The sequence below is a fragment of the Brachyistius frenatus genome, unplaced genomic scaffold (assembly GCF_029030835.1).
Source record: "Brachyistius frenatus isolate BFR_SWC_R1_liver_20210118 unplaced genomic scaffold, ASM2903083v1 Contig_150, whole genome shotgun sequence".
Lineage (NCBI taxonomy): Eukaryota > Metazoa > Chordata > Actinopteri > Embiotocidae > Brachyistius > Brachyistius frenatus.
In genome coordinates this window covers 702,471-728,347 of record NW_027210749.1, presented here as the reverse complement: position 1 = coordinate 728,347, position 25,877 = coordinate 702,471, and the positions used below count along the sequence as shown (strand labels likewise).

The 25,877-nt window shown below is 41.1% G+C and overlaps 1 protein-coding gene across 4 annotated transcripts; it reads right to left on the bottom strand.

Moving 5' to 3' along the window:
* Positions 1 to 431: 431 nt before the first annotated feature.
* LOC138631174 (tetraspanin-18B-like) lies at positions 432 to 25,877 on the bottom strand. 4 transcript variants are annotated; one of them, XM_069715962.1, is made up of 9 exons: positions 25,690 to 25,791; positions 16,049 to 16,145; positions 8,136 to 8,231; positions 7,867 to 8,061; positions 5,088 to 5,162; positions 4,141 to 4,239; positions 3,885 to 4,052; positions 2,968 to 3,051; positions 432 to 2,381 (listed from the first exon to the last, which is right to left on the bottom strand). In XM_069715962.1, exons 2-9 carry the CDS (start codon positions 16,049 to 16,051, stop codon positions 2,334 to 2,336), a joined length of 768 nt encoding a protein of 255 aa, XP_069572063.1. In that variant the 5' UTR covers positions 16,052 to 16,145; positions 25,690 to 25,791; the 3' UTR covers positions 432 to 2,333. The 4 variants fall into 4 exon arrangements, with proteins under 4 accessions (XP_069572063.1, XP_069572064.1, XP_069572062.1 ...); XM_069715963.1 differs by having other exon boundaries at positions 16,058 to 16,145; XM_069715961.1 differs by lacking the exon at positions 16,049 to 16,145 and having other exon boundaries at positions 25,690 to 25,877.

Below are 25,877 nucleotides of genomic sequence, written 5' to 3'. Positions count from 1 at the left end.
ATTAAGTTTGTGAGTAAAAATATGTGAACTTATTTAAATATTTTTCTGCCAGCGCAGTCTTTTTTTAAGATGCCATAACGACAGAATTTGCTCAAAGTGGAATTAAAAAAATATTTGGGGATTTCTATGAAGCAGGCTTTAGTTTTGTTTTTACATGGAAACAAACTGTAGGTGCAGCCATCCACACACCAGGGGGCGCTGCAGGAAAAAGTTACACCTGAAGGGTTAAAGATGTGTTTCTTTTTTTTCTGCCTTATCTTATTATATTCTGAATTTCGAGGATTTTCTCGTAAACATGAGATAAAATTTGGAGAAACATTTAAATATAATCCGACTTTTCATTTGCATAATTTCATCAGTGATTGAATTATTTATTTATACATTTTTTTTGCAGTATTCATGCATGAATGACAAATAAAAACCAGTAAAACCACAGACATCAGTTTTAATGACCATCAGAGTCAGAGTTTAGACAAACAGAAAAAAAAGGTTGTTTTAAGCTAAATTTCATAATTACTGACAAAATGAATCACATCACACTGTGCACAAAAAGAAGAACACACGCTGTACACTGTCACAGTCCTGAGGATTATTTACACACACACACACACACACACACACACACACACACACACACACACACACACACACACACACACACACACACACACCTTAAATACTGAACACTCCTGTACTTATAATACTTTACACAGAACCCTGCATTCATGTACAAACTCTTATAAACAAACTAAGATTTAAAATCCAAACTGACCGTGAAAATAATTAAATTTAGTGTTTTAATGATTTGTGTTGAAGACAGTCGACCTCCTGTAACAAACACTCCAACAAACACCGTGATTTTCACGTTAAGATTTTTTTCTCTTAGATGATAGTCTTCCTTTCTCCACCAGGGGGAGCCACTAAAGAATTTAAAGTTTAATGTGAATGAATCAGTGATCACAAACTGAAGGCGAATATTGATTAATATAATAAGTGTATTGCTGCACAAACGTACAACAATGAAAGTATTAAGGCAACATGAAGGAAAAAAAAAGAGGATTAATGAAAGAAAAGATTCACTTTTAAAAATATAGTAAAAATGTTGCGAAAAAAGTCGAAACATTGAGAAAAAAGTTAAAATGTTGCAAAATAATTTTAAATCATATTTACAGAATAAAATTACATTTCAAGATTAAATCAAATTGTGATTTGAGCAATCGTACTTCAGAAACGGTTTTAGCGACGAGGAAACGATGTCTCTTTTAGCACATAAACACAGTTCGGTAATACGTTTTCAGGACTTTGAAGAGATTGTGCAGAAAGTTGCGTCTGTTCAGAAGGAGAAAACCACGTGAACTCGGAGGGAAGTGGCCAGATTCGTTCAGACCAAAATAGCCGGAAATGGACAGATGGAAGCGTAACCATGGTAACACCCGCATCTGGTTAACACTTGTGTCGAAAGACGTAATAAGGCGACTGATCGAGTTGTTTGATCGTGAAGGTGTGAAGCTCAGAGATCCAAACGCGCTTTCCTTTGCTTTTCAAAATTTTGACTTTATTCTCGTAATTTTTTACTTATTTGTTGAAATGCAAAATTAAAAAAAATAAAAAAAAACATCTTCCTCTAATTGTTTTGTCTCGATGTGGTCCGAATCCTCCATCGTACAAACTGGTGGTATCAAAGTTCAAACGAGACATTTAGTCAAAGTTAAAGGACGATTCTGCTTTATTTCCCTTTAAACGTTTCTATTGTGTCTCTGTGGGTCAGGCTGAGTTTGACCTTTGACCTCGTAGAGACTCGTGGGGAATACACGAGGCCGAAATGAAATAATGAAAAAATTACGAGCAGACCTCAAGTAAAAAATAAGTTAAGAAGACATTTGGAATAAGATTAAGATAACTGTTCCTTCACGAGGCTGAAAGTTTTCATATTTCCACATCTATAAAAATAAAATGAACGTTTGTACTTTAATCGTGACGACTGACGCGTGTCGACTCTCGGGGTGAAATAAAGGTTATACATCTTTACGTTGTGCCGCGTGTCGGCGTGTTTCCGGCGTTAAGGCCTGTCGGTCCCGGACCGAAGCCGCCGGCGTGTCCGTCTACGTCTCGGCTCACTTCCTGTTTGTGTTTTTTGTGCCCAAAAGCAGAACCTGAAATCCTGCAGCTGTGAAGTACAAAAATGATGTCGAGCACACAACCAACGAGACACATTAACTACCACTGTGTAAATACGTGTCATATTTTACAGTTTGTCAGTTCTTCCTTTCTGATGTGGGCCATCGTGATGTTGATGATGATGATGATGATGATGGAGGTGACGAAGGCCGTGGTTACTGGATTCCTCTGAACAAACACATCGCAAACACCATGGCGAAGAGCTGGAGGGAGAGCGAGACACACGGAGGTCAGGCAGGTGTTGAAGACTCACAAATACATCACAACCTTTTTATGAATAAATCATTTCCTTTTCCAAAAGTATTTTTATAAAGCATCTGCTCACAGTTTCTATCAAACAAACGGGAGGACATTTGTCGGATGATTTTCAGCAGTGAATTAATTAACCATTGGTGCTCGAGTGGCCTGTCAATCAAACAGACACGCCCCCAAAAACAGGTCTTCTTGAATCTTCTTTTCTAATGAATGAGGGATTATTTTCAGATGGACCTCCAGAAAACTAAGAAGAAGGAGTGACTTTAGCTAACAACACCGAGATAACTGATGGACACATTTTATTCACTTTGGATTTGATGAGAGAAGTTGAATGGGAGTCTATGGAGCCGGAGGCTTTTTGGAGCCGACCTCTAGTGGCACTCGCTGGTATTGCAGCTGAAGACGCTTCTGGATCGGAACCATTTTACAGACCTGAAGCTACGAACACTTTTATATTCAGTCTATTTTCTAACCCAAAACAACACCAAAGCATGTAATACGACGGTCAGTCTGTGACAAACAAACAGTACGTACTTCGATGGTGAGCACCACGATAGCCAGAGCGCCTGCTGTGTAGATGTAGGTCTCAAAGTACTCCACCATCGCTGAGTAACAGCCCTGCAGACACAACACACACACACAAAGAGTTTTTAAGTCCTTTAACACAGTACTGTTAAGGAAGTCTTTAATTAAGAGAATCACTACTATGACTCATCAGTTATTGATATCATGACTATTAATTAACTAAATAAAAGAAATGCTGTTCAGCACAATAGGATCCTTGTTTATTATTGTCTCATTTATTATTTCTTTGTTTTTAGACACTTTTACTTGTTATTTTTAATCTACTTTAGAAATGTCACTGTACTTCTGACCTGCAGTGATTTTGAAGTTGCATGTTAAGAATGTCCTACAAATAAAAACCGTGAGAGACTTTTAATTATTACAGATGGGTAAAAATATATGAATATTCATTTAAATATAAACAAAAGTCTATCAGTCTATGCGTATATTAAGGCCTAATATCTGGTATATGTTGATCGTTAGTCTTTATTTCCCCCGTTTTTATCGGCGCCTGGTCGTAACGCGTCACTCCCGCCAGAAGGTGAAAGAAGGCCGAAAAACACTTTGGATAATAGTCGAATAGTTCCAGGAGATTATCGAAGAATATTTTTGCTTGAAATCTCTGTTTATTCTTTAGTTTTTATCCAGTAGATGAAACTATAAGCAACACTTTGTTTACTTCTGTTTTCTGTTGGAGTAAAGCTGAACCTGTGTGTGTTTTGTGAATGTTTCTTTATGACGGTGAAAACGCTGCCTGCATGTCAACATCCAACACTTTTCATTCTGTTTTCACGTCGTCGCGCTGAAACTTTCCCTCAAAGCTTTTCTGTGTCTCGTCTTTCAGTCGTTGAACCTGAAGGGCAGTAAACTGTGTTTCCTCTGTTGACCTTGTTGTGTCGGAAGGCCACGCTGCCGCTCACGCACTGCTCCACGCCGACGTCTCCGGGGTAACTGTTCCTCTGGCAACAGGCCTCGGGGACCATCTTACTGGGGCTGAGGAGCCTGAACAGGCTCTCCTCGAAGTCCTCGGGCCCGCTCACGCCGCAGCAGTCGAACTGCAGGAGCAGAGTGGCGGTTAATGATGTTTATAAGGTGGCAAAGAAAGCGAGAGGAGGAGCGGTGATTGGAGAATGGACGCCTCACCGTGGTCATGATGGCGTTCCACGTGGAGGTAAAGACGTCGGTGCTATTGCGACCTTGGTAGTGGCGTTTCAGCTCCCTGGTGAAGTACTCTCTGGTTAACTGAACGGAGACACAAACACAGTCCAGGTCAGAAGTCCAGGAACTGTTAGCTGCCAAATCTGCCTCTTTAACCCAAAGTCCAAAACTAGTCTAAAACCAACTGTGAAACCAGTCCAAAACCAGATTAAAACCAAGTCCAAATTCAGTCCCAAACCAAGTTCAAAACCAGTTCTCAACCAAGTCCGAAACTAGTACAAAACCAACTGCAAAACCAGTCTAAAAACAACTGCAAATACAGTCTAAAACCAGTTTAAAACCAAGTCCAAATTCAGTCCTAAACCAAGTTTAAAACCAGTCTAAAATCACATCCAAAACCAGTTGTCCACCAAGTGCAAATTAAGTCCTAAACCAAGTTCAAATCCAATTCAAAACAAGACCAAAACCAACTGCAACACTATTCAAAATCAAATCCAAAAACCAGGACAGCAAAATCTAAAGAAAACTGTGACAAGTTCTCCTGCAAAGTAAATGGAAGAACTGTTCAGGTGCACTGAGGCGGACTGAAGCTGTTCTAACAATAAAATGTGCTCACAACAAATATTAATCTGGTTTGTCTTTGTTTCCTGTTTACTGCACGTTGGATTAACTGATGATTGAAAACTATTCATGGCTGAAGAAGGAGATGTTATATAAAGAAATTCAACAAGTTAATATGTGGAAATAAGACATCAGAGACAAACTACCATTAAAGCAGAGTATTTCTGTCTGTAGTGGACTTCTTACAGAGGGAAACGGTTAGAAATGAAACTGAAAATAGAGACTGAACACATTAATTGGCAGCTTTTGTGCTGACTAACTCTTTGCTTCGTTACCTCACTTGTCTGAACTGATCTGGGGACGGTACTCACATGCTCCCTGAAGAGGAAAGCCAGGATGGCAGCTGCCAGCTCCGCCAGGAAGATGAAGAGGATGAGCATGAAGAACTGAGACAAAAGCAGATGTGACGTCGTTACGCGGCGAGCCGAGACTCCGCACGGGAACATCGCTCTGCAGCGACTCTGAACAAACGAGTCTGCACGTACGACGTGTTCAGGGCATCAGATTTGGTCGAGTTCAATAACATCAGTCTAAAATTTCACATAATTATTATTCTCCAAGTCTGAGTTTCTGAGTCTCAAAGTTGCTCAATCGGCCTCACAGCTGTGGAGCTTTTACTGATTTGTATTCTCAAGAAATCGCTTAAGGCTAAAAGGTTTGATTCATTTTTAAATGTCAAACATACATAAAAGCAAAAAAATAAACCAAAATATCACGTTTAAGTCTGCATAGCAGCAGTGAAACCTGCACATCAGCCCGAGTGTGATTTTGTTTCTGTTACATTCATCTCCTCTAGATGGCGCACTCGTATTGTTTCACCCTGGTCTTATGTAACATACAAACAAGAGGTCAGTTTCTCCTCCAAACTGGAGTTTCATCACTTGCACTGGCTGATTTACAAATCTTAACACATAAATATATTCAACTGTTTTCATTTAAAACTTTTTTTTTTTTAACAATAATTAAAGAATATTTTCTGTTTCTGGTCAATTTTCTGGTTTCTGGTTGAGGAGTACAAGTACCTGGGTGTGTCCATCGACAACAGACTGAAATGGAAGACCAACATCAACGCTGTCTACAAGAAGGTGATGAGTCGACTCTTTTTTCTGAGGAAACTTCGATCCTTCAATGTGTGCAGCGAGATGTTGGAGATGTTCTACCATCTGTTGTGGCCAGTGAACTGTACTTCGCTGGGGTCTGATGGGGGGGAGAGGTGGAGGGGGAGCAGCATTGGAGCCGGAGACACCAACAGACTTAACAAACTGGTTAAGAAGGCCGGCTCCATCATTGGCTGCAAACTAGATAGTCTGGAAAAGGTGGTGGAGAGGAGGACGCTGAACAAACTATTGTCCATCTTGGATAATCCTGTCCACCCTCTCAACCACCTGCTGCAGGGACAGAGGAGGACGTTCTCCAAAAGACTCCTCCAGCTGCTGTCACAAGGACAGATACAGGAGATCATTCCAGATACAGGAGATCATTCCAGATACAGGAGATCATTCCAGATACAGGAGATCATTCCTGATACAGAGATCATTCCAGATACAGGAGATCATTCCAGATACAGGAGATCATTCCAGATACAGAAGATCATTCCTGATACAGGAGATCATTCCTGATACAGGAGATCATTCCTGATACAGGAGATCATTCCAGATACAGAGATCATTCCAGATACAGAGATCATTCCTGATACAGGAGATCATTCCAGATACAGAGATCATTCCAGATACAGAGATCATTCCAGATACAGGAGATCATTCCTGATACAGGAGATCATTCCAGATACAGAGATCATTCCAGATACAGAGATCATTCCAGATACAGGAGATCATTCCAGATACAGGAGATCATTCCTGCCCACTGCCATAAGACTTTACAATAACTCACCTCTGGCAAAATCCATCACAGTACAATAACACTGTTGACTGTGTTTCTTGGTTGCTTGTATATTGTATATATATGTTGACTGTGTTTATTGGTTTGTTGTATATAATATATATAGATATTTAATGTACTGTATATATACTGTATGTACTGTGCATTTTATATTTTATATTTATATTTTTTATTTTATTGCTTTTCTATTATATTATTCTATTCTATTATTATTTTATTCTATTGTTTCTATTATTGCTCCTGTATGTATGCTGCTGTGGCGAAAAAATTTCCCCTCGGGGATTAATAAAGTATATACCTACCTACCTACCAATTTATAAAATGAAATTTTTTAAAACTTCAGATTCAACTGTGGAACTCAATATAACAAGCATACTGTCACATATACAGTATATGTACAGTAGATAAAGGAAAATATGTTCTTTTCTGCATCAATCTGCATTTAATAGTCCATAAATTTAAAGGGAAAACATGCTCAAATGTATTAAAAACCCCAAAACTGAAATTGCTCAGTAAGAAAAGTATTCAAACTCTCTAATGTGGCACGAGAAGGTATAATAACAAACAAGCCCAGTGTTTTTAGCCTGTATGTTTACATTTTGGAAATAAAAAGAAAGTACTGAGCACAAGTGGCAATCAGTGATGAAGACACTTTGAACTACCATCACCGTCTTCATATTTTGGAGCCAGAAGTGACCATATTTGGGCAAGCTGGGGGAGGAGTGAGCGGTGGATCTGACTGGATCTGATTGGGAATCTGAGGACATGACGCCCCTCCCATCTATAGAGGAACCTGACTGTCAATCAAACAGAAACCCCACCCTCAACAAACCACTTTTTGAGGCCTAACATCTAACTAATGATGGGATCATATGGAATTTTTAATTGGAGCCTTTTTTGGAGCCAGCCCCTAGTGGCCCTTAGTGGTATTGCAGTTTAAGGCACCTCTGCATTGGCTTCACTTTTTAGACCCGGAAGCTACGTCCACTTTTGTGTACAGGCTGTGACTGAGTAGGAAGAAAGTTAACCACGTGCAACTTAAAAAGAAGTGGAGTGAGCATAGAGCCCTGTGGTACACCGTTTCTGACGGGCACCATCAGAAAAGTAACTTTTACTATGAAACGAAGGAGTAATTACAGCAACAACAACAACAAAAATCGGTTCTTTGTGTCCTGACTTGATTGGACTCACAAAGAGCAGCAGACATTTGTTCTCCCGGATCGCTCCGCAGCAGCCCAGGAAGCCGAGCAGGAACAACATGCCTCCCAAGGCCAGGATGACATAGACCCCGGTGAACAGCAGGGGGTTGACCGCCACGATCTCCCTGAAGCCCATCGGGTCCACCAGCACCCAAACGCCAACACCCAGCAGAAGGGAGCCACCCAGCTGTGAATAATGTAAAATTTCACCAGATTGTTTTCTGCTCTCCTTTAATTTCAGAGACAAGTGCCAAAACTCACAAAGATGAAGAAGTTGAAGATGAACATCAGGTACTTCATGCAGCTGAGGCAGTCGCCCTCCATGGCTGAGCCTCTCGCTGAAACCTCCCCCTGCCCCTGAACACACACACACACACACACACACACACACACACACACACACACACACACACACACACAAACAAACACATGTTGATTAAAAACAGAAAAACGCTTATTTAAATTCATATTTTAAGAGCTGTGACATCCAAAAGACTCAAAACAAGGACCTAAGTTACAATAACAAGTTATTTATTTTGATAACAGTTTCTATTTTTCCGTTTTTATATGTTAGGAGGGAGCCGTCTTTACAAATCCTACAAATTATTTAGGGTTACGAGACTTCTTCCCTTTTAAAATAGACATCGATTAAAGTCACTCTTTGCTTGTTATAATGATCATTTCTCTGCTGACACCACCGCCTCCTCCGGCTCCGGCACCGCACTTGATCTGAAGTACGACTGAAGGAGCGAAGCAACTGTAATTAGCACATTTGTGATGTATTTTTGTTGCACGTCTCGATATTAACACCCTAAATCCTAAAAAACATCAGTCACTAACAGCTCCACAACTGTGAGGTCCAACTGAAACACCTCGGGCTCGATGTGGTTGTTTCAGTGGACGTCTCTTTGTTTACACCTGATATTATCACGTGTTCACGTGAGTCTTGAGTGACAGCTGGTAATCGGAGCTGTCTTCCTCTCTTTATATGCAAACGAACATGTAACATATCGTAAATATACAAATATACAGCGACGTGCACAGAGAACCAATAACCTTCACAGGTAAGTATTGCAAGTTGGATTTGTCAATCAACATCAGCAGCAGCAGCTGGCACTGCTTGAAGAGCGGCCATGATTCTGTAGTGGAAATCAATGCATCGGCTCAGGAACACTCGGCTGTAAAGTGTTGAAATCACAAATGTTCTCGTACCAGCGGTCACGTTAACGTTTGGAACTCAGTGATGATGATCAAGGGACGACATTTTGGAATACTTCCTCATGAAGGTTTTAGCTTTTCTGGACTGTGCGGGTCACAGTGCTGTGCACTGTTCCCGCGCAACAGGGACAGTCTCTGAATCTCTGAAAAATTCAAGATTTTTACATCAAAACTGTAAAAACAGCCTTAATAAGAATGACTGTTGTCATTAAACCTGATCTAAAAACTCTCAGCTGCAACTTCAGTTCAGTCACAGAAGAAACATCAGCAGGTTGCATTTTAATAACAGTTCCAGGACTATGAATCATAATTTCATTCAACAAATGAACCGTGCATTGTTCGTTTAAAGCGTGCCCAGATATTAAAAAACGCAGACTGTCCTTTTGGCAGCTCGTTTGCATTCAGACACTGAAGACTCGGTTCACGGCGCTCCGACTGGAATCGCGCTGATACGAGCAAACACGACGAGCTGGACGGAGGAAACGCACGATGACACATCGGGCAGCCGCGACACCGACAGCGTGTCCCTGCAGGACAGCATGACACACGGAGGAGACGCTAGCTGGTGGCGAGGACATGTTGATGTAAGTGAGGCCGTCGGTGGGGGTGTGAAGAGGACCAACTGTGCACTTATGGTCCCTGATGGTGTTTACCAGTCGAAGCTGACGTATCGCCACCTGTCACATCGGAGGGGACGGCGAGCAGCTCCGTCTAATAACTCCATCAAATCATCACATTGGTGCGCGTTCCTGGTTAGACAACAACAACAACAACAACGACTGTGTTCATGCGTGTTGGAGATCATCCAAAGTGTTTATCAGCGCTCGTCTCTACCACAGTTTTCTGTTTTCACTGAAGACAGATTTCAGACGGGAAAAAGTGTTTTAACTTTACAAACCAATAAAAGTTTGTCTGATGTGTTTTTGTGCGTTGACGTGTCGCTGACTCGGGACTTTCACACTTTAATGGCACCAACCGAACTTCTTCGATACAAACTGATATTGAAAAATTTAATTTGGTACCAAATTGTTGTTTTTTTACACTTTTTGTTTGAAAATGCAGAACTTTTTCTCTGTTTACACGGTAATAAATCTCAGTTTAAATGAGCCACAGCATTCATCATTCGTGGTATTTATTTGGAAGGACCGCACACAGATAAAATCACAGTCTCAGCTTGAATAAATCTGACATTAAAACACCTTATTTGTCTTTTTTTTAAACAAATTTTTGTCTGAAGCGGACCATCTGAACACAGTTGTTCTAAAGAGCACGAACAAAACGTATTCTGTTTGATGTATTTTGTTCTTTTATTGACTTTAATTGGTCTTTTTACATAATAAATCAAATTAGATTTTACATTTCAGACTTTGAACGTTTTTATTCCAAACGCACAATTTAAACAAATAAAGTGTGAGGTAAATGTAATGTCAACAAAAAAAAAAGGAAAAGAAATGTGTGGAAGCTGAGGTTTAATTGACAGATTTGCTGAATGCCAGTAATTCCTGCTTATTTACGGTCCCGCTCATCGACAGACTCTCGGCTGTGTAAATGTGTTTTTACGGCTAATTCAACGTCTCCGTGTGGAGCTTTTGCTTTAATGAAGCCAATTAAACCCGGGGGGTTGTCACTGCTGGTGCACTCTGGGTAATTGCGGGCTCTTTGGTTGAGGTCAGGGTTAATAAAATAAGGCAAATTGTCTGTCATGTGACGTCCGTACAATTACAGACGAATTCCAATTCCAGACAGGTGTGTGATTATGAAACGAACAAAAAGAAAAACACATTTACAGACGGCGGTTTTAGGAACGAAGAAAAAAATGTAACAGTGAGCTTTGTGGCGACGTTAGAGGAAACATAATTGTACGCCGCAATCAAATAAACTGCAGCCGTAATTACAAAGATGGAAAGTCAGAAAACAGATGTCTTGAATAAAAAACAGTCATGAATCCTAAATAGCAAAAACGGCTGCTGTGATTACAAGTAATCATGAATTAATCAAGTTAGTATTATTACATGATTACGATTGCATTTCCAATACAGAAATCAGCTGTAAATAAATTACCGGCAGCTGCTGTTTAAATGAGAAAAGTGCTTTTTCGCACTTCAACCGCTAACCTGTGAAAACACGTGAAGAGCCGAGTGCTCTTAACGGGGATCAAAACCAAAAAGGGGAAACATTTTCGTTTGATGGAAACAGTCTGGATGAATCAAAATGTAATGATGTTGTTTTGGATTCAAACTGAAAACATAACAGTCTTTCCAGAAAAAAATAAATGCAAAAATTAACGCAAATTTAAGCAATTTTCTCAACATTTGCGGAAGTTTGCAATCTTGCAAAACATGCTTCCCAACAACAAACGTAGAAACTGTCCCTTTTAACTCAGGCTGAAGTGTTTGGACACCTGGACGGCGAATAAACGGCCACCTTAATTGGTTAGTCAAAGGATTTTTTTTTTGGCATCTGGCTGGTTATGACACAAAGCCGCTGGTCCTTTTGTCCCTGTGCCTTGAAATTTGTGGGTGTACCAGACACACAAACGCACAAACGCACAAACGCAGTCCCACTGAGCAGCTGAGCTCCTTTTCAAAAATAGGTCTGGGGACAGCTGGCTGATTTCACGCAGCTCCACAGAGAATGGCCACAAATGATTCCCTCTCTGCTCTGCAGTCATGGAGAATCACTCCGCTCGTATTCAGTAATCCTGCAGCCTGCTTCTCCCAGCGGGACGACGCGGCAGGTGCTTCAGGTGTTTGATCAACTCGCACTTGGACTGCAAAAGCAAAAAAAAAAAAAAAAGGCTCAATGCTGGTTCAGAGACTGGAGAGTGACAGGAGAGCAAAGAGGAAGTATTTAAAGCATTTACTCAGCTACAGAGAAAAGCATCGGTGTAAAAATAAATTGTAAAAGTAGTTTAAGTATCTAATGCCAGACAATTAAAAGACTATTTCTGTATAGGAGTTGTGAGGTTAGACAGTGCCGCGCTAAAGCTTTCAGGTACTTTGATGTTCAGATTTTTCTGCATCGTCATCATGACGAGTTTGATCGTCTCAGATTTATTCTGGAGTGGCTTTACATGAAGACGAAGAAGATGCTGAGACGGCCTAAATCCAAAGATCGGTGACAGGTTCCTAAAGATGCTAAAAACCAGACTATATCTGGGCTAAACCAAGTCAGAAACCGAGTCAGAAACCGAGTCAGAAACCAAGTCTGAAACCGAGTCAGAAACCAAGTCTGAAACCGAGTCAGAAACCGAGTCAGAAACCGAGTCTGAAACCGAGTCAGAAACCAAGTCTGAAACCGAGTCTGAAACCGAGTCAGAAACCGAGTCTGAAACCGAGTCAGAAACCGAGTCAGAAACCGAGTCTGAAACCAAGTCCAAATCCAAACCCAAAACTAGTCAAAAACCAGTTGTAATTGAAATCTGTCACTGGTGGTTTTACTCCAGTTTGGTTCTTCTTTATTGAAAAAGGAACCAGGGACTAAACTTCCACTTTGGGTTGGACTTTTTCCTAAAAGTTTAGTGAGGCGACAAAAAACATTTAATAATATAAAGTCTGCTAAAATTCCTCAGATTTACTTTTGTAAAATCTGATGTTTGCCTGGGCCACTATAAAAACAGCCATGATTCTTGAATGGAAATCACTGCATGGGCTCAGGAACACTCGGCTGTAAGCCGGCGTGTTGAAGATTTTCTGTTCTCCAAAATCTGCTGACGTTTCAGGTGAAATCACAAATGTTCTTGTACCAGCGGTCACGTCAACGTCGTGGAACTCTGATGATGTCGATGAAGAGACGACACTTTAAATACTTCCTCACGAAGGTCGTTGCTTTTCTGTTGCTGCGCTCCTTTCATTACAGAACAGGAACCTCTGAACCTTTTGATCGCACTTCATACACAAAAAGGCATCAATAAATAATTGAATAGAGAATATTCAGGGCTCGACTTTCATCTCCGTCTACACTGACTGAATCATTTATCCTCCAAGTCGGTTCACGAGGTACTTCAGCAAAACGAATTAACAGGTCTTATTGCGAAGTAATTTGCTGAAGACGTGTGAGAAATACTCGTCGGAGACAAGAGAGACGTCTCAGACGAAGAAAGCTTCGGGCGAGTGTTTTAAAAGAGGAATTTATAACCACTCAACACACTCAGTCGTTCTCTCATGACGACCGGTCACATGAACAGCTTCTGCCTTTGAGGGACTCATAACAGTAAATGGCGCCCGGCAGAGGAGACATCGAATGATCTGCTTTCACACGCTTTGACTCTGGAAAAGGCCGCGAGATGCATCGCAAGTCAAGTATGCGTGAAGAATACATAGAAGTGAGTCCAGATTGGCTCTGAATGCTAAACAGACGTGGAAGTACGGAGGCGGCGAAGCACGACGCAACGAAGCTCTCGCAGGGTCACCGGCAGGTTTTCTTTTTGGTTTGATTAGCCCCAAAAAATCATCAAGCCGCTTCCAGCGAGGAGCTCAAAGCGTCTGGGTTCATTTAGCTTCGCTTCTTCACTCGTTATCAGAGAGACGTAGACGTCATCGCCACGGTAGCAACTTTTTACAGTCAGTGTTGAAAACCATGGAGAGTGAAAAAAACAAACGATATTACAGACTACTGCTCTGAAAGTGAATCATAACAAATGTGGAGAATCTGATGAAAATGTACTTTCTCTCGAAATTGTAAAAACTAGGGGTCGTTTTATTGTAGGCCGAGAAAACTTTGTCTATTTTTTTAGAGAGAACCGGCTCCAACAGAGATCCTGTTCGTAGCCCGACTTGTCATCTAGTTGAACCTGCAGGAGTTCATGACGCGTCTTGTAAGAGCTTTTTGAATTATTGGTATTAACAAATGTCGTGGCTCTGTGAAGCTTCTGTGTTTGGTTATATTTTCTGTGTTTGGTTCTCAGTTTGCTTGTGTTTTGTCTGTTTTCATGTCTCCTCTGGGCCCCTTGATGGCCTTATAATCATATTTTATTTGGACCGATATGGGTTTCTGGTTGAGTTTTGACCTGGTTTCAGCACCAGGAGCTGTCCACTATCTGACCTGTTTAAACAGTGTCGGTTCGTAGCCTCTCTCCGAGGGAGGTATTGATTATTGGAGGCTAAAATTGAGGTCATGTTTCTACTGTTACACCATCAGTAACAAAGCTTTGATGTAACCTAAACATTACGATCCATACTCCGTTGGGTTTTCATGAAATATTTGGACAAAAGTTAATCAATCATGTGTTGTGTAAAATAAAAAATGTATTAATGTTTAAATTGTTCCGTAACATCCTGATTTATTTCGTCATAGTTGAACTGAGTTGAAAGTGATGTAATGGCGCCGACCAGACCCACAAGGACAAGTTGTACCCTGAAACAGAGAGCAAAATGTAGAGAATTGAATAATTCATCTCATTCCTAAAATACTGCCGGAGTCAGTATCGGCAAACATGTCGTGTTTTAGTCGGCGCTGCGGGTTCGGCTTTTCCAGCCCGTCGGTTCGGAGCCGTGATGAACGGTGACGTGAGGAGGGAAAAGGCGAGGGAGGCTTTAAAAGAATAATGTCGCTTTAATTGTTGTTGATTTAGAATAATAAAAAAAGAGGCGGGTCGTGACAGCGAGGGAATATTTGGGTTTAAATATTTATCGAGCGTTAATGAAGGGCGGGAACGATGACGGGGAGCGAGCGGAGCTGCAGCGTGAAGACGACTGAACAGTCCAGCTCACCATCTGCTGCCGACCGCAACACGCTCGTGTGTGTGTGTGTGTGTGTGTGTGTGTGTGTGTGTGTGTGTGTGTGTGTGTGTGTGTGTGTGTGTGTGTGTGTGTGTGTGAACGCCGACGTCGTAAAACTCAAAGAAACTTTTTTCTTCGTCGATTATTGTAAAACTGCACAAACGAACACGTTTCTGCTGAAGTGAAAGAAGCTGAAAAAACATCCGACGGGTGTAAATAAGCTGAATCAGCGTGACCTCTGAGGGGATTTACATTCATCACTCCGTCTGGCCCGTCTGAACGATGTAAAGCAGACCGAAGCAATTATCTGCACAATGAAGAAAGAAGCACTGAAAAAAACCCACGTATATCACACAGAAGTCTTCAGTAGAGAAAGTAGACGTCCCCAAAAAGCTACAAAGAATTCATGTTCAACAATAGAAAATGTCAAAAGTACGTCGACCGGACTGTTTAGGTGACGTCTGATGATCTTTGCAGAAGTTCACCAGTTGGTACGACTGAATTAACGTCGCTCATGAACTCAGATTCTTAAATGAATCCTTAAAATTCTCAGTTTGACTGAAAGAAAACAGAAAATAGACGTAATTCTTACAGTAACAGTTAAGAAATAATCTCTTCTTTTATTCCTGCCTGCTGTGTTTTCCATTAACACGTCTGTTGTGTCTCTTTTGGGTCGGGCGACCTTTGCACTCCGTCGTGAAGGTCGAGGAAACGAGGAGTCGCGCAAATCAACATATATTGGGACAAAAAGCTCAAGAGTTTTACATGAATCGTTAAACAATTTTCAGTCTGACTGAAAGGAAACACAGAAACACAGAAATTCGCCACCTAGAACCGACATCATGGATCCAACAACCGGAGTTTCCTGCCAGCTGACCGAATTAATTGCACGTTCATGGAAGCAGGTTTTTGGGGCGAATTGTGAAATCACCGATTCACCGAACGCGTCTTTGGACTCCGGAGTACCCGAAGGGTCCCAGCCGAGGTTCCAACCACTGCACCAGCGTTTCCAATATTTACCAATTGCGGCCGTAGTTTTACAAACATGATTATCGTTGTTGGTGAATACCCGAGTATCCTGAACTTTACATCCTGGTTTCCAGGTTAAAGACGAGGTGCGAGGCAGCACCGTCCAGCAGCAGCTGTTCTTTGGCCAACGACCACGACCCGACCGCCCGGATGGACAAAAAACTGAAACTGAAAGTTGAGCCAAAAAAAGGACAGAAAGCATCGTACCATCTGTACCTGTTTAATGGCTCCTGGTTCGGACGTAGCGGCGGGACGACGGCAGCCTTCAGCTTTCAGCCTCTGAACTCCTGCTGCTTCACATCCGCTGTAGACGAGAGGAGCAAGTACGTTGTTATCATCAAATATCAGAGGAACAGACGGAGCAGGATGAAGCAGAAACCTTCATGAGATGGATAGGTTGTGGGATTAATAAAGTTAATTTTATTAGTTATTTTAACTTATCTTATTAACTGGATACTAACAGTCCTGGGCAAATTAGTGAATGCTAATATGCTAACATGAGCATTTAGCTCAAAGCAAAAGCTGTTTCTGTTCTGTTAGTCTCGTTAAACTAAAAATATCCTTTTCAAACTCAAGTTACACAAAAGAAAACGATGCCTTCTGCACATCAATCGACACGATTGATGTTCCTCCGGTTTATTCGGTGACTTCAACGAGGAGACTGACTCATGTGTTGTCGTGATTCACGCTTTCATGAGTCACGTTGTCGGGTTTTTTGTTGTTTTTGAATACGTGATTCAAAACTATAAAAAAAAAAAAAAAACAACACAACTTGTAATGAAGTTAACACATAAAAGCATGACGGAGCAGCCGAGTGAACTATTACTCAGCGGATGACTTCTGACACCATCTGTATCAGCTGCCGTCACTGGACAGGATTTCAAAATAAAAGCCTCGTGAGAGAATGCGCAATAATTTATTAGTTAGTCGAACGACTGAAAACTAATCTGCATCAGTTTTGCAGGACTTTTCAAATATTGTTTCTATACATTTAATATTTTTCAGAGGTTTTTGGACAAAATAAGACATTTTGAGACGTCATCTTGGACGTGTTTTTTTTTTTTTTTACCATTTTCTAATGTTTTATTGACCAAATTGACTAATTATAAAAATAAGCAGCAGGTTCATTAAAAAATAAAAAATAATCATTAGTTTAAACCCGACACCACAAAATCAAATCCGTCTTCTGCTCCTCAGCTCTGACACACTTGTTTCAAATATGTATTACACATTTGTCCTCTTACATATTTACATGATGAAAACATTGAACCCAGTCAGGCAGGTCGGGGTTTTTATACAGTTAAAAAAAAAAATCACAAATATGTCTCCAGTTTTGAAATGATCTTGTTTAAATTTTCACCGTGAGATCTTCAATATGCAGAAAGTCCCCGAGGAGCAGAAACACCGGAAAATCAGAGTACGAAGAGCAGGAAAGTGTGATCGCGGTGAAATGTCTCTGCGGTATGTTTTGAGCAGGATATCGCGTTCCCGTCCTTCGACCGGCCGCAGGTCTTCTGCCGGCAGCTGCGCCGGTGATGCGGACCTTTAATGAAAGAAACGGAGGACACATGACTCACGGATGTGGGGGACGATTCAGACGTGTTGACAGCAGCGCTGCCCACACAGCGACGAGCCTCCGCCGCTCACTTCTTATCTCCTCCGAGTGGAAATCACATGTACGTTCAAGATGAGAGGCGCACGGAGGCGAATCCTTCGGGAGCTCCTCGTTTCAGGGAAAAGAAGTGTTCAGTGATGCAGAGTTCAGGTTCGTTTAAAGCACTTAAACTCTCTAAAGTCAACTTGATTTCAATTGGAAAGAGACGCATTGATCCGTCCGGTGTTTCACTGAAATATTTACTCCTTTCAAAGCAGATTTTGTGTTGAACAAATGACAGAAATCCTCTTCCTGGATTCCTCCAGTTTTCCTCTGTGACGTTTCAGTCTCCATATTTTGGGACGTGGAGGAAACTTTACGGATCAGAAGCTGCAGCGTGACGTTCACGGCATCAGGATTCATCCTCCGGGGACCAAGAACGCATCATATTTTTATTTTTTTTTATTTTTTAATTTCACTTTATTAATCCCCGAGGGGAAATTTCTTCACTACAGCAGGGGGGCTCTCAGGGGGGGCTCTCAGGGGGGAGCTGCTGCAGCAGGCTGCCACTAGCGCGGCGCCAGGTAACCTGACCTGAGGTGCATGTTTTTGGATGATGGGAGGAAGCCGGAGAACCCGGAGAGAACCCACGCAAGCACAGAGAGAACATGCAAACTCCGCACAGAAAGGCCCAGGACCGGATTCGAACCCGGAACCTTTTTGCTGTGAGGCGACAGTGCTAACCACTGCACCACCGTGCCGCCCCGTACTTTCATAGTACTCCATTCAATAGATGTGCTGATATTGTTGCCCTCTCTTAAAACTGAAAAAGATATGATTGATTTGTCATGTTTAAAAAGATAAGAGGTCCAGACTCCATATATATTCACGCTGTGAAATGAAGTCCGGTTATGAACTTCTAGAAACAACCTACCAGTGTAGTTTTTCTCACTTTGCTTCAACCTGCTTCGTCTGCAGCAACTCAACAATTGAACAACTTTTCTGAACTCCCAGAATATCTCGAACGTCATCAGCAAACACGCCTGAAACTTTCAACTGTTTGAACATCGTTTGTGAGGAAGAAGAAGTAGAAGAAGGAAAAAGAAAGAGGAACTCCACCACTAGAAGCTTTTATCAGACCGCTTTAAAACCCTGAAGAGATTTCCTCCCAACAGTTCTGAGCTGTCAGCCGGTAAAATAAAACAAAAAACTTTAAGAGATGAAAGTAAAAGCGTCGTGCACTGGAGGTAGACATGTAATCCTCCAGAGACCCAATTACACCCCCACCCCCACCCCCACCACCGAGAGGTTGGACGGGTGCGGTGGGCGGGTAGATAGCGAGGCGTCCGCTCGCTTCTCTGTTTATAAAGTGAAATCAATACAGCAGGTGTGACCAGAAGACCGTTTTTTTTTTTTTTTTAAGACCTTTAACGTCGAACCCCTCCATGCAGATTAATCGGCTCCACACGGGACCACACAGGCAGCAGATTCCTCTCGCTGTAATTGCCTCGCTCCGTGAAAGTAACCGTGGTTACAGCCGAGGCCATCTGGTTCAGGTTTGGGAGGATAAACTCGTCCGCTGGTTTCTCTCAGACTCTGAATTATCGGCTCCCGTGTTGCTTTGCTCTGGTGATTCAGCCACTGTGTTGCAGCTGCACTTCTCTTTTTTTTTTTGACTTTATAAACCGCAGTGACTGAATTGCCGAAGCATCCGACTGTGGCAGACCGACCTGAACGCCACCACTTAAAAGTAAAAAATGTCTGATTACGCAGCAATTTTTTTTTTTTTATTCGGACTTAAATCGGCCTCCAAGTTTTACAGATTCACATCTGAACCTTGTCAAGTCTGTTTTTATATCCTGTGATTGCCAATTATGAAACTTAACAGTCTAACGACGGCAAATATACAGTTTCATATTTGCTGGGAACTGTTTGATTATTATTTAAAGGTAAGAATTGTACATGGTTTTAGAACATTTGAATAGTCTTTAAGATATATTTTTTTTAAAAATCGGTTAGTATACGTGACTCGTTCTTCCCAAGCAGCAACCAACAGTGACGTCACCCGTTGGTTTGTGAACGGCGGTTCCGAAGCTTCAGTTTGGATTTTGGCCGTTGCCATCTTGTTATTTTGGAGCAGGAAGTGACCATATTTGGACGAGCTGGGGGAGGAGCCAATAGTGGGTCTGACTGATCTGATTGGAAACCCGGTGACACTACGCCGGGCCCACCGATAGCTGTAACCTGACTGCACCATAGGCCTGTCAATCAAACAGACACGCCCCCAAAAACTGCTGGAGACATTTTATTCACTGTATTTGATGAGAGAAGTTGAATGGGAGTCTATGGAGCCGGAGGCTTTTTGGAGCCGACCTCTAGTGGCACTCGGTGGTATTGCAGCTGAAGACACTTCTGCATCGGCTTCATTTTTCAGACCCAGAAGCTACGAACACTTTTATAAACAATCAATGGTTCTTCATTATTTCCCCAGTTTTTACCGGCGCCTGGTTGTAATGCATTACTCCCGTCAGAAGCTGGCGGTAATGCACCTTTAAGCTGTTTGCTAGCCGTTATTAAATAACATAAAGAGAAGAAGAACACCTTTGCAGGTAAAACTGTGTGTCGCTGTGAGATTAGACTTCACGGTGTGCAAAGCAGAAACGTGCAACGACAACTGAGACCGTGAAAAAGTTCTGTGTGAAGTTCATTCAAAACAAAAAGTCTGCAGGTGAAGCGAGCAGATCATCAGTCTACCACAGCTGCGCACCGCCTGTAGAGTGAAGCACCGAGCACAGTCCGTTGATCCCAACGTTTATAGTCGAATAGTTCTGAGCGGTTATCAAGTAGTGTTTTTGCTTGAAATGCCCATCTCTAATCGCAACATTTCATCTTCTCCTTTTCTTATTAAATATTCATCATCTTCTGACTTTGAAAATTCAAAAACTCTTGACCCGTCCCGATAACATTTTGTCCCTTTTTTGCTAAAATAAGTCTAAAAGCTTGGAAGTGATCCAACAAGTACCAACGTGTGTGTGTGTGTGTGTGTGTGTGTGTGTGTGTGTGTGTGTGTGTGTGTGTGTGTGTGTGTGTGTGTGTGTGTGTGTGTGTGTGTGTAGTGTGTGGGTGGGGGGGGGGGGGGTCAGGGAAGAGTCTGCCTGGTGCTACTGGGATGAAAGTTTCTGTTGCATCAGATTTGTCAGAGTTGCTGTTCAGAGTTTTTAGAGCCGGTTATTTACTCTTCAATATCAGCTTTGATTCGTTGTTCATTTTTAACCTCGCAGCTTTAAAAGAGAGTTGAGACGCTTTCAAATAGTTTACGTAGTGATTTCGTTTGGGATTGAAGTTCTATTTTGATTCTTGCTTCCCAATCGCTCTCCTGGAAGTTCAGCTCGTCTCTGGGGGGCCGTCGAGGCGAACCACGTCTCCATCTGTCCCCTCCTTTCATGTGTGACACCGAGGCTCCGGGTCTATTTGTGGATGACAGCAGGAGCCCCGGCGGCCCGACAAAAGGACCGCCGAGCCTCGGGGCGTCTTGTGGGGGGAGTAAACCGAAGGAAGACCGCCGCTGGTCGGACTGAGGTCGACCGCCGACGAATAGAGACCTGCGGTCCTTTGGACCCGAGACATCTGGTGTCCTCTGGAGGAAATCAGGCTGTCTGGACTCCAGTGGTGGCGATTTATTCTTTCTTTAACAAACTGGGTCAAAGCAGAAGGAACTGAAGGAGTTTGTTTTGTTTTAGTGGTGAAATTACGAGTCAGTTATTCAATTAGTCGACTTAAAGTGCTTTAACTGGTGATTATTTTCTTACCAGTTAATCTACTGGTTGTTTTCTTCATCTGTAAAATGTCAAATATTGTGGAAAATGTCAGTCAGAAACTCTGACGTTAGATAACGGGGAAACAGTTCAAGTTTTTGGGCCTTTTGATCGTCCTAATTGTAGCTAATTAGTATTCTGATGATCAACTGGTCGATTAATTGACAGAAAATAATCTAACAACAATTATTAAGATAATATTGAAAGAAATAAGTCAAAACAAAAACATGTTCTGGGTGCAGCTTTTTCTAAATGTGTGGATTTGCTGGTTTTCTCTGCTTCATGTCATTAAAAATTTTATATTTTTAGGTTTTTGACTGTTGAAAAAAATAAGAATTAAAAAACGACTATTTTCTGACGTTTTTTGGTCCAAATGATTTATGGACTCAATAAATTATTTTTAATGTGAAATTTTAGTACAAAATATTTGTTGCCCAATTTATCTTATCATGCTAATGGTGCTAAAATAATTGGTTGATTTTCCCTTTAAAGATTAATTTTCAATTAATCAACTAATTTTCAAAATAAATGATGAAGGTCGGTCCAGAAGAGGCAATAAAATTGTTGTTTTCACAATTTATACAGTTTTAGTTCTCCCTTTCAGGTTTTTTTTTTTTTAATCTCATCTTAATCTCTTTTTTAATAAATCATGTTTTTGAGCATTTTCCGTTTTCCATAGATAAAAACACATGAACATGAAGCTGCTTGTGACCCGTCGTCACAGCTTCCGTCGAAGGTGTTAAGTATGTTAAAGTAAGAGTTACGGGAGCTTTTCGTGCGCTAATGAGACACGCAAACGACCGAGTGATAACGATTCAATCTGACAAAGAGGGAAGAGGGTCACATCCGTGTTATCTGCCAAATTAAATTAACAGCTCTTAACGCAACCTGTTCTCCCCCAACACACATAATGCTAATAATGCTAATGCCCGGCTGCTCCTTCAAAGAACTCCAGTTTTAACGAGATTGAATTCAGTCAAACTGAATTAAATAGCAGATGGTTGAGCGCCGCCCTCCGGAGAGCGACCCCATTCATGAACTCTGCTCTTTACCAACTGGGGGGAGGGGGAGGGAAGGGAGAACCTTTCTTTCATTAGAAATCAACATTTTTGAGTTGTTGACGTCACTTTAATGGATTAAAATCTAAATATTTTAAATATAAAAATATAAATAATTGTCAAAACCACAAATGGACCTCAAAGAGGGGACGGTTGGGACGTTTCTTTGTGGCAACTCTGATTCGGAGCCCAGATTTGTTCAGGTGGTAAATGTGATGCCAGTCTGACCTTTTTCTTCGTGCACATGGTGCGATGTAACATGCGAAACCGACGTGTAGAAAATGCAAAGCAAACTTCGCCGGTCTGGCAGCTGAAACTCGTGGACGGAGAAACAGAACGAATGGTCGCTTCATGAGTCGCACAGTTTCACGAGGTGTGAAAAGTTGCACCACAACCAGCAGCCAAATGTTCGTCTGGCTACGAAACTGGCCGCCATGGCAGGTTATCAACTCTTATTTGATTTTACTCTAAAAATATAGCTGGACAATAAATTTGTCTCTGACACATGGAAAAGGAAAACACTCTGAAATGTCTCTAAACTTTAAAGTTAAAAGTTGTAACTTGATTGATGACATGATAAACGCTTCAATATTTAAAATATGTGCAATTTTAATATTTTGTATATCATTTAGAACACTTGTACTTGTAGCTCGTGAGAATTTGCAGGGATTTTTTTTTTTGGCATAAAAGACAATGAAATGATGTTCTTAGAGTTTGGGATAAAGGAGTCTGAAGAACGGGTAGGAACATTTAATCTCAGATTTGAAATGTGTACATGTTTGTTTTGTTGTTTTGCATATTATATTAACAGAAGCTGGATGTTAAGACTGGGAAAAAATTCAGATAAATGCAAAAAAAACAACAGATGGACTATACAGCTAAAAATGAAAGAAAAAGAAAATGAAAAACATCGCAGTTGAACGAAACCTGAAAAAAACAAAATCACGTAATTTTTTTCTCTTTGAGGTTATACGTGTACTTCCCGATCTCGTGAACGTAATATGTCAAGAACGCCATGAAGACATTTCTTCAAACTTCGCACAAACATTTACTTGGTTCCAAGGATGAACTGAATACAATTTTGGTGGTCAAAAGCTAAAGGTCAAGGTCACTGTGATCTTTACTCAAATCATTCTCGTGAACATGATATACTCAGGAACGCCTCGAGGGAATTCCTTCAAATTTGGCACAAATGTTCACTTGGACTCTACGATGAACTGATTTGGTGGTAAAAGGTCAAAGTTCAAGGTCACTGTGACCTCACGTCTTTTCCATTCTTGTGAAGGCAATATCTCTGGAACACACTGAGGGACTTTCTTCTAATTTGGCACAAACGTTCACTTGGACTGAAAGATGAACTGACTGGAATTTGCTGATCAAAGGTCAAAGGTCACTATGACCTAACAAAAACTCAAATAATTCGACAGCTAATTATGGCAACATTTCACAAAGGTTTCTAATCCGTTCAAATGATGAAGTGATGACATTCAATATCCAAAAGGTCAAAGGTCAACCACCCAGAGACATCACAACGTTCTGTAAATTCGTTCCGTTTATTAATTTAACACAATATCTCAGGACCAGAAGGGCAGACAGTGACCATAGTTCACATGTGGTCAGATACTGAATTGGTGACACGAATCTTTGGTCTCCACCTTGAAACTGTGCCGGTTGTTTAGATCTTCTGTGCAGTTGGATTAAAGATGGTGTGAAGCATCAATGTTTTAAAATCTGTAGCTTCCATATTTGAAGCATCGTCTACTGTCAGTCAGATCTTGATGTTAATTAAAATGTCAGTGGTTTGTGGAGGGATAAAACCACCAGGCGATAATTATAGTTCATGTTGTTTTGTGTCCCTTTAAGGGTCCTTTAGTGTCTTAATTTAGTCAAACTGTATTTATCAGAGAATCATTTTGTCATATTCACATACTCAGACTTCTGTTAAGCATTCGCTGGTTTTAAAATTAAACTATAGTGGTAGTAAGAGTGGTAGTACGGTTACCAAGCAACATGCTATGGCTTGGTCTCTGATTTTCTGCTGGTGCCTTTTTCTTGGTCGTGCACTCTAGTTGCGTTTAATATGTCCAATCCAGTCAGTCCTGTTAAATCCTCGCAGCTTTGTTCTGTTCTCCATCATGTTCACTGAAGACAAAGCATCCACGTGTCTTTTTTTCTCTCTGCACCAGCTCTTTACATGTGACTGCTTCTGTTTTTATCCAACAGAAGGACGACTTTTTGTCCTTCACACTTGAGTTACATCGATTAAAACTACGTAGGAGTGAGCATGCTAACCACATCTGTGTCAACATAAACAAAGACTGCAAAGTTACAGAGAAGCCGCAGCAGCAGCAGCAGCAGCAGCAGCAGCATTATGGGCCGGCTCATCCCCCCGTGAAACATATCGACGTGAGGAGAACTTGTCGGTTAGAAAGACACGATGCTGATAAATCATTTTATTTAATTAACTATCCCCCCGTGTGGCCGTCGGGCCGCTCAGTAATTTGGACCATCCTCCTATACATTTTATAAAACCAGCACAGACGGTTCGATATCTACCACCCTGCAGTGAAGCTGCATCCTGCTCTGATTTAAAGCACTATCGAACTGAATGTTGTCTTTTCAAAATAAATGTTGTTTTGCGTCTAGAAATATTAGAAATCCTTGTGAGAAAAACATTTACGTAAAGCAAATCTGCTGAATATACTCAGTAATCAGCAGGTTTGGATGCTAATGACATCGACCAACTAGCATCCCAACAGGTTTTAAAAAGATTTTCGTGATTAAAAGTTGTGTTACCATGTTTCTTTTACATGTATACAGTATAAACCTAAATTTAAAGTCTAAATTACTTGAAATGAATCTTGCCACACAACGTTGACACACAGATATCAATACATGTGTGAAGAACTTATATTGGTTGATAAAAATCAATATAATCCATTTAAAAATCAGATGAAATATGATCAGATGAATCCCACAGCATCTCCTCTTACATAAAACTACATCCAATAACAGCAGATTAATTGTGTTTCTGCTCAAACACATTAAATCATACCTTAAATGATTTTATATGAACAAAAACATAATTAAACCGAACAATTTAAAAACAAATAGAGGGTTGATATGAGTACTTTAAAAAAATTAAATCAGCATTTTTTTAAACATTTTTAAGTACTCATATCAACGAGGTTGTTTTAATATTATATTTTCCCAGATTTTGTCAATAATTGAACAAATGTGTCCAAAAGTCAGCACTAAACTAAGTTAAATAGGATCTACAATCGTGGCTGAAATCAATAAATTAATCTTCACACCGCTTTAATAACACACCTTCTGCAGGCTAATATTAAAGGCTGCTGCGGGGACAAACGGCTCACTTACCGAGCTCGTGCGTCCAAAAAAAACGTGTCTTCAAAACGTTGGACTCCGGAAAAACGTAAAACATCCGACGAACTCCTGGAAGCCGCATTAAGGCGTCCTCCTGCTCAGGCAGCGGGCGGACGGTGCTCCCTGCGCGGCGTGGACAGCCGTTAATGACCCGCTGTCAACACACACACACACACACACAC